Below are 12024 nucleotides of genomic sequence, written 5' to 3' on the forward strand. Positions count from 1 at the left end.
CCTGAAAACATTAACATTTACAGACCACTAAAGTCAGTTTCAAGTCAACGTAACAACTGTATTTCTTCAAAATATATTCTTTTCAGAGACTAGATGTCAGTCTAGGAACAAGGATGTCGGGTTTTCTTGTCGATGAGAGCGTTTCAGGGAAGAATTTGTTTTACAGACAATCCTATGATTACGAACAAACATGACATTATCCTTCAACTCAGGTGACATGCATCGTGTCACGCGGTAGTATATATACCTGGCATCTGCCACCGTGCACAGGAGCAATTACTGTGTAACCCGGATGTCCTCATGGAGACAGGTAGGAAAGCGAACTGATGTTCTTCATTGTATAATCTTTCTGAGTTAGATGGTTAAACTGCATTAGAAGATACCTGGTGAAGCGCTGGTTCAGGTAAAGGTCTTGCTTCAGTTCTAGGGTGATATCCATTGAGAAGGTTGTTGTTACAATGTAAACAGAGAAGCAATGAATATCAGCCGAGTTTATTTTCTTTTACATTTTACGCAATTAATTACGTGAACCATTGCTCATTTCTACAACAGTTTGTTAAAGGCTGAGGCTGTGTAATGTGTAAAATATACATATTGATTCAATGAATGCTTGGTAAAGAAATATATTTGCAACGCCATGACCTCTACCATGTTTAAATGTTTAAAATCATTTCCGATAAAAAACAATTGTGGGGTACGATAAACATCCTGAATTAAGCGAACAATCTCTTGTCATTTTTTAAAGAGTTATTAAAATAATTTATTTAAATTCATATAAACGTATAGAAGTTGTGTACAGACAAAGTGATGGTTCAGTTCGTTGTTTACATTTAACATCGTTTTCGCAACACCTTTTCAGTTGAAAATCTAACATAAGATTAAATCAGCTGAGAAATAATATATCGCCTCTTTACTCATCTGTACATGTTGAAATACGCTAATGTGGAAGTGCAGTTACTACTGTAATTATTGGGTTTAGTGTAATTTACATGATGAATGAGCTAAGAATTGATGAATGTTTTTTCAGTTGATAGTTTGTAGCTGTGTCATATAAGCTGAGTGTATAATTAACTTTACACTGCACGATGGATACAGAGGCTTAGTTGTATAGCGAGGATGGTGCGGGAGCTATTAGGAGTCAAGCCACTATTTGCTATATTGTAGACTTCCAATGGACGTGTTTTATACTGTGGGTGGTATGGGCATGTAGTGATATACTAGCATGTGGTATAAATCATAAGTTCAGAGCTGTGTCATATAAGCTGAGTGTATAATTAACATTCTACCATGACATTTAAGTATGTTCGTTTTTGATTGGCTGTTACTAAAACATTAGAAGTGAAAAAATAACCACTTCTGAGAGCCGGTTCACTGCGCGTATTGTCAAACCACTACGCAAGGGTAATGAGTGCATATATAAAATGCGTTTTATTTATGGTGCATATGTCATGGTAGAATGGAGATAATCCTATTGTGTTTACATTTTGAAAGTGATTATAGTTGGTTGAACGCTGCTAAATGAAACATTTAAATCACTTCAAAAACTTCCTAATTATTCCCTTATGATTATGTTTTATCAATGTTTCATCAAAAGACATAGGTTTCCTTGGAATTGATATGTTGTCATAATCCGTTTTTGTTGCTTTTTTTCAATTTCTTTTTGTACGACCATGTTACATGACATGGATGTTACTTCATTTATGCTAGGGTTACGCTATGTTCGAGGTTGCCATTGCAGCCAAGTTTCACCGAAACGTAGTGCGCCGTGGGAGTTTGGCCATCTTTACCCTCCAAAGTCAAGTTTTCTTCGGTCCTGCTAAGTTTTCTCACGGTCTATCATGGTATCCGTGATGGGCCGTTGGGATACACGGGCTGCTGAGTCCCGGAAGCTCAAAGACACACTACGGCTGGGCCCGCAGTCCACTACGGATGCCATTGCGTTTCCTCCCGGCAGGCTGTCGCGTTCTGATGGCTTCCGTCACGTTTTTCACGTTTTAATCAAGGTTTTGACACGTTTTGCGCGCTCTGTCAAGACTTTCTTCGGATGAATGTCAGCAGTGGAGCACGGTTGTGCCGACGGTATAAAAATAAGGCTACTCAAGCAATAGCAGCCATTGGATCCCCAGAGACAAGAGCATCATGAACCCCCAAGATGAAGAAGATTTTGTGTTTGTATGTTTGCTGGGGGCATACATTGAGTCCTTACAGGAGTAAATGTGTGCATGTAAAAGAGGCTTTAGTTGTATAGCGAGGATGGTGCGGGAGCTATTAGGAAAGTCAAGCCACTATTTGCTATATTATAGACTTCCAATGGACGTGTTTTATACTGTGTGGGTGGTATGGGCATGTAGTAATATACTAGCATGTGGTATAAATAATACGTTCAGAGCTAGATATGTCTACATATGTGTAAACGCGTGTGTTCACTTGGTAGCCTCATTGCTTGACGGCGCTTGAGGGCATGCGTATTGTTTGGGGGAGTTGAATTCTTAATAGTTATACGAATGAATACCTTCAATGCAAAATTACTTTTGATAAAATACCAAACGGAATTATATTGTTTTAGTTGCTGCTTGTGTTGTTGCTGCTGCTGCTACTGCTGCTACTGCTGCTGCTGCTGCTGTTCAACGCAGCAATTAAGCTGATTCGTTGCCCCTAATACATAAACAAGTCTTTCCAGAAATACTGCAGTTAGTGATAATATACGCGGGGGCGTGTGGGCCGGCGGGCGTACGGGTGTGGTGGTAGGGCAGAGGGGAAATTCTGCTACCTTGTGACGAGCAAATATTAATCTAGTTAAAAATCAGATTTAAATTTTACCTAATGTTACACTAAGATCCGGGTACATAGCAGGTCATGTTAGAACGACCTTCCATACGACATATGTGAGCGTCACTTACCCGGTGATGAACGTGACAGTCGAAACGGGTTTTCTGATCATGCAACTCGGAATGTTAAACATGAGACTGTCAAATAAAACGTTACCTTGAAAAAGACTCGCCCCTATGTGACTGACCAAAAACAAACAAAAGTTTCTTTTTCGATTACAATTTTATTCCCTTAAGCCGAAAGTAACTATTGACGATCACGTCAAGCGTATTCAACTAATTTCTTCACAATTTTTTAAATCGTTATTTTTTCTTAAATTTGATATTTTCCTTTGGTGTTGCGGACTGGCATTGCTAGGTGATACTGAAACAGATCGCTAGCAACCAAACGGTGAGGGATGTTAAGGTGAGGGTCAGCTTAATGTACAGAGACACACATTCTGTAAGTGGCATTAGAAACACATTCATTGCACAGGAGTTACACGTGTGTATACATCATGCATAATTTACATTCACTTATTATTTGCTGTTATCCTTTTAGTGAGAGGGCACACATACAAGATGACCTTTTTGTTGTTTATTTGTGAGTATTTTCAACTTTTTCTCAACCACATAATATATACAGCAACGGACGTGTCAGTTGTAAATAACAGTCTGCTGTTTTGAGTTTTTGTTACTACACGCAATGTTTTAAAAGAACTCATTTTGATTTAAAAGTTTGGAACATATTATAAGCAATGACATATTAAACAGACTATTAACGTCACACCTTTCATGTACACGAGTGTCCATTGCCAGCGTAACCACGCACACTGTGTGATATCTATATGTCTGTTCCAGTTCTCCTGCCACACGTCACCTGTACCTGGCCTGGGTTATGGCCCGAGCGTGAGTGCCCTCAACTGACATCCTCTTTAATTATCCAACACGAATCTGTTTCCTGAGTCCGGTTAAATTATTTCAAGAGACCGGATGTATTAATACCAACAGTATTTCAATTGAATTGCCCTTTATAAAGATAATTTACTTCGAGTTAATGTATGCAGAAGAAATTAAAACGTAAGTTTTGAAAATGTACATATGTTATGATCGTGATATTTGTGTCTCTGTGTATCATATCAATATCAACATAGTCTTTAAGTCGAGTCCACTCACTGACTGCTGGTCCATGTGAACTGAAGTGAGTGAGAGAGTGAGTGAGTGAGTCCTTTAAGGTCGCTGTTAACAATGTTTTAGTTACATCACGGACGTTCCTCCGTGTGTTGAAACCAACAATCATGGGTATGGTGCTGAAATATCCAGAAAAATAATGGGTCAAAGCTTGGACTCGAACCCATAATCATACGTTTCTAGGGGACGTAACTCATCACGTCGGATTATGGGGACATGGACGACTGGGCTATTGATTCTACGTATACTCGTAGGGAGAACCTGTGCTTATCTGTAGTGTACACAGGAAACGTGTGGTGTAACTGCACCACAGCATGTTGATCAGCCGTGGGGGCGGTGGGGTAGCCTTGTGGTTAAAGCGTTGGCTCGTTACGCTGTAGAACCGGGTTCGATTCCCAACATGGGTACAATGCCTGAAGCTCATTTCTGGTGTCTTCCGCCGTGTTATTGCTGGAATATTGCTAAAAGCAGTGTAAAGCTAAACTCACTCACTCACTTGATAAGCTATGTCAGTCCATGAATACCTCAACTGCAACGCCGTTGGGCCAGGCATACCACAATACAAAAACAATACCGCTGAGTCAGTTCGAGAATATGTGCCAATGCCACTATCAAGATTGAATCCCCAATATATCGAGTCTGTCTTTTTTTGCAGACAACCATGAAGATGACTGTCTCGATGTTGCGATCATCGGTGCAGGTATCGGCGGCACATACACAGGCTACCGTCTACGAAACAGAGGACTGAAACTAGCCATATTTGAGTACTCTGACAGGATTGGAGGTCGCATGTTCACAGCTCAGATCCCAACTGTTCCTGGCACGACTGTGGACTTCGGGGCGATGAGGTTGAATCCCAAGGAACACACATTTCTTGTGCGTACTGCAAGACAGCTTGGACTCAATATTGTTGACTTTCCTTTGAACTACGGCAACCGTAACGAGACTATATACTATCTCCGTGGGCGTCATCTTCTGCCGGATGAACTTGGAGGACCAAAGACTCCATACAACCTGAGGCCCAGCGAGAGACTCAGCCCGGGTGACCTTCTGTGGTAATAGGCTTTAAGAAACCATTTGAGTGACTGAGTGAGTGAGTTTAGTTTTACGCCACACTCAGCGATATACCAGCTATATGGCGGCGGTCTGTAAATAATCGAATCTGGACCAGACAATCCAGTGATCAACAGCATGACCATCGATCTACGCAACTGGGATACGATGACCTGCAGTGTCAACCACGTCAGCGAGCCTGACCACCCGATGCCTTTAGTCTCCTTTTACGACAAGCATGGGTTACTGAAGATCAATTCTAACCCGGACCTTCACAGGTTAGAAACCATTTGAATGAGATTTGCTTAAAACGTGACCTTATGAATGTTATGTGAGGGAATGTAATTATATAAATAGGGAAACTGTAATAAAGAAGGTAATATATTTTCTTATATTGTGATGATATAATGATGGACACGCTTTTATGGATAACAACTTCTTTCTATTCTCTATAAGATGTTTCAGAGCTAATTCTTACTCCTTCATCAGGTGAGTGCTTGACAGCGGTGTAAGAACATATACCTATATCATGATATGATAAAGACTCTGTCATCCAAAAATATTTTACCTTTCCGAATATATTTTATTATTCATGAACTTCTAAAATGCCAATCAAACAGTTATAAAAGAATTCTATTTGAACGTTGTTCAGAGAACAAATACAGGTTGCTTTTATTTTAACCCATCGAATATTGTCTTATTTCAGGAAGTTATATACAGAAAACACCAACATGAGCGGTTTGGCCTACCCCTCAGAGTCGGAGATATACACAATATACACAAGAGACGGGTACCCACTGTACACTATGAGGTATATCAATATACACTGTAACCCATTTTATCAAGATAAACTTAATTTACTTAATCCCCACTGTCAAGTTCAAGCCATCTGTTCGTCCCATTGTTTTAACTGTTTACGAATCGGATCGTAGCAACACAAATTCAAATCACTGTCTCATTGTATATTGATCATTGTACATTGCACACAGTTCCTCTCGCCACTGAAAGAACTGTCTGACTAAAACCTATTGATGCTGTAAGTGTGTAACATGTCTAACATTGTATTGTTACGTGGTTACATGTTCTAGCATACTACATTATCGTTTATCGCCAGCATGGACAACTTCCTGAGTCGCTACGCCAGCAGAGAAGCCTACAGCTATTTACGAGATGCCTTGGTATGGAATCACGCAACTGGCAGATTTGGCGCTCAAATTGGACTCGATTTCCTGACCTTTATCACGGATTCAAACGCTCCCGACGACCTGAAAACTGTGCAGAATGGCTTGGACCAAGTGCCGAAACGGCTGTTGAGCGCCTTTGTACGGGCCAGTCCAAGGTAAGTAGTCTTTAATGGTTTTCTGTGAGACAATCCCGTGACGATCCCGGAACTGGTCTTCAGCAGCTCCTGTTTGTCTTAAGAGGCGACTATGGAGATCGACATGTCAAAACATGTCGTGTTGCAATAGCGTGAACTGATGTTCACCGTTACAGACTGCTGTCAGCATAGTTGGAATAATGCTAATAAAAGCAGACTAGAAAAGATTTTTTAAAAAAAACAATTCTGTCAGTATGATATTTTCAACAAGACTCATATCATGTTCTAGACATTCCGTCCGCCTGAACCACCAGCTGACGTCCATGAGAGGACGTCCTGGCAACTACAGACTGAGGTTCCATCCAACCAGGACCGTGGCTGGTTACACCAAACCTACACTGGTGAAGCATTGTCCTTTTTTGGTAATCACCGTATCTGTAAGATGCATGCTGTGTCAAGGAAGCTTTAAGTAATTGGTAAGCGTTGTCCAGTCGGCTAAGGACCACAAATGGGAACACATGGGATTCGAATCACAGATACGTCCTTGACCTCGCAATATCCAGGCTAGTAGTTTCACTAACGTGGGTAGCATCCATGACATGCAGCATTTCGGGCACAATGTCCGTACTCGTGGGTCTTACTAAAGCGGTAGCTTAATATGAATGGAAAACCCGAAGTCATGCACTTTTTTAAATAAGCGAGCATGGGTATGATGTTGACGAACCTACTCTGGGTTTCAACCCGAGATCATAGGTATCTGGCGTTCCCAAGAGACGCAATTCTAGCAGCGAATTGGAGCTTCATGAGAATGGACCACCAGACCCCCACCGATCCTCCCGGCTCTAAACCTTATTCTATATGATTTTCTAGTAGATATTCTAGTAGATATTCTCTAGACGGTCAGTGTAAACTGTGTAATATAATGTCTATCACACACCCTTGAGACGAATAACATTACCAACATTAATCTTCTCTCACTGCAGCTACCAGACAGGTATGTGTGTGCCAGAAAAGTGGTCTTAGCCATACAGAAGGACTGTGTGGAAAAGGTGAACTTTGCACCTTATCAGAGCAGTGAATTCCGTCGACGAATAGGCGCTGTTATTCCCATCCAGGCACAAAAAAGTCTTCCTTGCCTACCCTTACCCTTGGACAGACTTCAACAATGTGAATGAGAACATCACCCATGCAAGATCAAGTCTACCAAGCAAGTTTACTTACGACTGGCGAAAGGGCACTAATGGCTACTGGATCCATCTGCCTACCTATAGTGATGGCGAGAGTTCTGTTGCCCTCTGGCGGGAACTTCAGAGCCAAGGTAACACCATATATGGAAGTTTGCCCCGGGGCGCAGAGGGTGTCCACTGAAGTAAGGAATCGGTTGCATTCCTATTTGAGCCGAATCTACAGAATTCCAGAGTCCTACATTCCTGAAACAGTAGGAGGGGCGATGCAACTGTGGGACACATACCCATTTAGAGCTGGATGGCACTTGTATAAGCCAGGATTCAGGATGGAGGAGACTCGGGATTATATGCTGAAGCCATTCTTCAACCATGAAGTCTTTCATGTGGCTGGTTCTTGGTGGCCGAACAAACTACAGGGCTGGTCGGAGGCTGCATTGCGAGCAGTTGACCTGGCTGTGAAACGTTATCTATGAAACTGGATAAGTCAGTAATTGATGCCCTCCAATTATGCATTTCAAAGGGTAACTGTCTAAACATGAATAAACCTTTCAGTTATGATTGTAACCGCGTTGGTCGTATCTGTTAACAAGAATGCGTTCGATACACCTTTAGAAAGGGAATGATTAATTCTTCAATGTCGTATGTGAAGAAGTATTAGTAGGTTGAGTAATCTTACAATTATTCAGACATTTGAGAGCATGTTCCCGTTATGCTAAAGAAAATGTACCAAGGGTTGCTATCCACGTAGGTGAAGGATTTGTGACAAAGTATAAGTGGGATGAAAACATACGTAACCTTCTCTACACTCACATACTGACAAAGTCCGTTGTCAGAATCATTGGCTCTTATCTGCAGAAGACAAAAGGATCGATTTCATGTATTTATCGCGATGGTATTGCTTTACCACAACACTGAAGTTGATCAAGTTTACATGAATGAGGTCATAGAGGTATATCTGGAAACAAAAGAGTCATGTGAACAAACTGTTTTGCTGTGAAATAGAAGGGGCCTGTGGCCCTGTGGGAAAGGGGGACCACCATAACGAAACCTGCTGTGATCCGGTTCATACAGATTACTGCTTGGTGTGGAACTGGTTACATTCTAGAAAATTTATACTAAAGTATTCATGGAACACTTTGGTACACAAGATCGTGATTGTTTTACGACTGGGTAATACATTATCTAAGAGTACTAATTTAGGCTAGGGAAGGGTGACTGTTTAATCTGCACAATATACCTAGTATTATCATAGCTAAAACCAGAAACATTTAATATACCTGTGTCAGGAAAAACTGTCTTCAGTAGGCAGTGTACGACCAAACGCCTTAATCAGGGGCCTAACCTGAATTATAATAATGTCATTCTTTTACAAGCAATTAAAGATATAGATGTGGTTTTAGTTGTTAAATACTGACATTACATGCTTGGGCGTTAAGTGAACCGCTTGACATTTGACCTTACACGTGTACGACATTCATTGCGCCACATTTTCTCCCCCCTGTACCGAGCCATAAATGCCACCAGAGTAGTGCAGGTACATCTGAGTGTTCTAATTATCGCTGATCAGCCGTAATCCGCTAATATCTAACTTGATCATTGGAGCGCTGCCATGTCTATTTATTATGAGTATATATGTTTTGTTAGACAGAGGTCAGCGAGATTTGGAGAATGGTTGACGCCTGAATTAATAAAATATATTTAATGCCTGCCAGTGTCTCGTTAATTAACATATGCATAATATTATTAACCTCTTCGGTGTTGGGGCACGTATGTCGGAATAATTTTACACGAACTTCCTTAAAGGTTCCACAGAGTTCACTGAATACTGAGTACATGATCAGCTGTATGACTCACCGAGAAAAAGAATTTAGAATAGCAAACATGTGAAACGTAACGGCCTGTGTCAGGAACAGAAGGTGCATGCAAATCACCTTGGTAACATGCACTTGGATGTCGTGAGGCGACTTGTCAGCCTTTGTTTTTCATTGGGGCAAACTTATTTGTTATCTCCAAGATTAGGAAGGCCAGCAGTGAATGATAATATCGTTTGCTGTTGACAATACATTTATTTTGTTTTTGTTCTCTTTTTGTGTTTTGTTTTTGGTTTTTTTTCATTTTTATTGTTGATTTCTATTTTGTTTTGTTTTGGGGATCGTTTGTTTGTTGTTTTTTGTGGGGTTTTGGGTTTGCTAGATTGTTCGGTAAAAGTCGCACTCAATCTGGGTAATTTTAACCCGGAATCCGCAGTGGACAATTTGAAGGTGAAAAGTCGTTATGAAACACACCAATGACGATTGATGCCGGATGGTCTATCGACAGTCTGCTGACATGTCATGTTATGTTTTATACGTGCTAACGGCACATTACACTGGTACCACAGTGAAAGTGGTGTCAGCGACCATTGCACGATTCCAACTGTACCCCGACCTTGTGTGTATGAACCACGCCGTGATGATACCATGTGTTCGTATCCCATCTCACAGGTGAGATTCCAACTGTATCCCGACCTTGTGTGTATGACTGACTGACTGAGTTTGGTTTTACGCCGCTTTTAGCAATATTCCAGCAACATCACGGCGGGGGACACCAGAAATGGGCTTCACACATTGTACCCATGTGGGAATTCGAACCCGGGTCTTCGGCGTGACGAGCCAACGCTTTAACCACTAGGCTACCCCAGCGCCCCTTGTGTGTATGAACCACGTCTGATGATACCATGTGTTGGTATCCCATCTCACAGGTGAGATTCCAACTGTATCCCGACCTTGTGTGTATGAACCACGCCGTGATGATACCATGTGTTCGTATCCCATCTCACAGGTGAGATTCCAACTGTACCCCGACCTTGTGTGTATGAACCACGCCGTGATGATACCATGTGTTCGTATCCCATCTCACAGGTGAGATTCCAACTGTATCCCGACCTTGTGTGATAGATAGATATAAACAGACGAGGCGGTCTCCATTAGTTCTAGTTCAGGAAACAGATACAGTCACAATTTACATCACGATGAATACTGTGTGAATGTTCGTTGATGCTGTTTCACCCCCGGCCTTTTGTTAAGTGATCTGCTGAACGCAGCAGTCGGTGATATTAAAGTTAGATCATCTGTAAATAATAGAGTCAACTTCCGATGAAACGAGGGCAAATCGCAGTTCCATGGCAACTTACGGGTGGGGCTGACCCTGAGTCTCTGACTGACCGCATTGTTGGAAGCTGTTTGCTAATTATCTGTTCTGTCACGTTTTAGAAGTTGATGAATAATAAGAAAGGTAAGATACTTTATGGATGAGAACGTCTTTATTATATTATGATGCGACATTTCGTTTAAGTATAGGTTCTTATACCGTTGCAAAGCAAGTGTGATATCTTCAGTTCAGTCTTGCTTGACAACGGTATAAAACCTATACTTAAACAGACACTGATCCAGAGCAATTCCCCAAGACTGGTTGTTGCTTTTGTTATTGTTTTCCCCCCGCGAGTACCCGGCTGATATCCCAGAATTCTTGACTGGGTTGCTAATCTGGTAAAATATGTTAGGATTGAAAAAAGCGAAGTCAATGTATATTCGTCTTTATATTTCTGTCTTATGATCCTAAGTAATTTATTTTTATAGTTTCATGCATTTCGAACCTGTGTTTAGTGAATTTATAACATGACTGTAATATCTAGACGTTTTATAGATTGCGTACGTGAGTCATATTTCACACACGCGCATTAAGTGCGACCTTGTGTATGTTGTCTGTCTCATCGAACTTCACGGCGAAAACAATAGAGTGGTATGATTGTGTTGGATGCTACACAAATGACTAAAAACAAAATAGAAATATTATAATTAAAATTAACTAAAGTTAGTGCAATAATACCAGGCCATTACCTTGCTCGAGGAATGAATACATCCATATCCACATAAAGTAACGATGTGCCATTCATCTGCATCTGACAAAGAAATATGTTCTATGCCATGTGTCTTTTAACAGTCTAATATGCAAAAAATGTATAAATCGTTGTAACTAGTGATGAACAGGAACGTTTTTATAATGGATAGACAATGTCTTTATTGCAATCGATGCCACGTTTCGGTGTAGAAGTTAATCTACAGAAAAATCGTTCCTGTTTATCATACCATCTTGTAAATGCCACTCAAAGAAGTAATAACTAGTGATAGTTTCGCAACTGGTCACGTAACTGTTTCAGTTTCACATTGGTGTATAGTCTCGTTGGTCACATAACATATAAACAGTCCACCCAGCTGTGAATGGGTACCTCGTAAGGATGGGAAAGCCACAATAACTCGGTGCGCCTAGTGGCTGCAAGAGTTGTATACTCCCCAGGGAGTTGAGATTGATAATGCGATGTGCCGTTGAGATTGACATCCAATGATCGAGGAAAAAAATACCAGCGCCTTGAGCATGCACTAGTGCGTGGATATGTGCGCTATATAAATATCCTATAATAATAATAATA

At 41.0% G+C, this 12024-nt stretch overlaps 1 protein-coding gene across 2 annotated transcripts; it reads left to right on the forward strand.

Moving 5' to 3' along the window:
- The first annotated feature begins 213 nt into the window (after nt 1-213).
- On the forward strand, nt 214-8115 carry LOC124276867 (aplysianin-A-like). Of its 2 annotated transcripts, none has more exons than XM_046712533.1 (8): nt 214-310; nt 3370-3411; nt 3669-3716; nt 4654-5053; nt 5758-5862; nt 6166-6390; nt 6659-6770; nt 7353-8115. In XM_046712533.1, exons 1-8 carry the CDS (start codon nt 301-303, stop codon nt 7542-7544), a joined length of 1134 nt encoding a protein of 377 aa, XP_046568489.1. In that variant the 5' UTR covers nt 214-300; the 3' UTR covers nt 7545-8115. The 2 variants fall into 2 exon arrangements, with proteins under 2 accessions (XP_046568489.1, XP_046568490.1); XM_046712534.1 differs by having other exon boundaries at nt 297-403.
- Nucleotides 8116-12024: the final 3909 nt, after the last annotated feature.

This window comes from Haliotis rubra, unplaced genomic scaffold (assembly GCF_003918875.1).
Source record: "Haliotis rubra isolate DU_JTF1 unplaced genomic scaffold, ASM391887v1 Scf2140, whole genome shotgun sequence".
NCBI lineage: Eukaryota > Metazoa > Mollusca > Gastropoda > Lepetellida > Haliotidae > Haliotis > Haliotis rubra.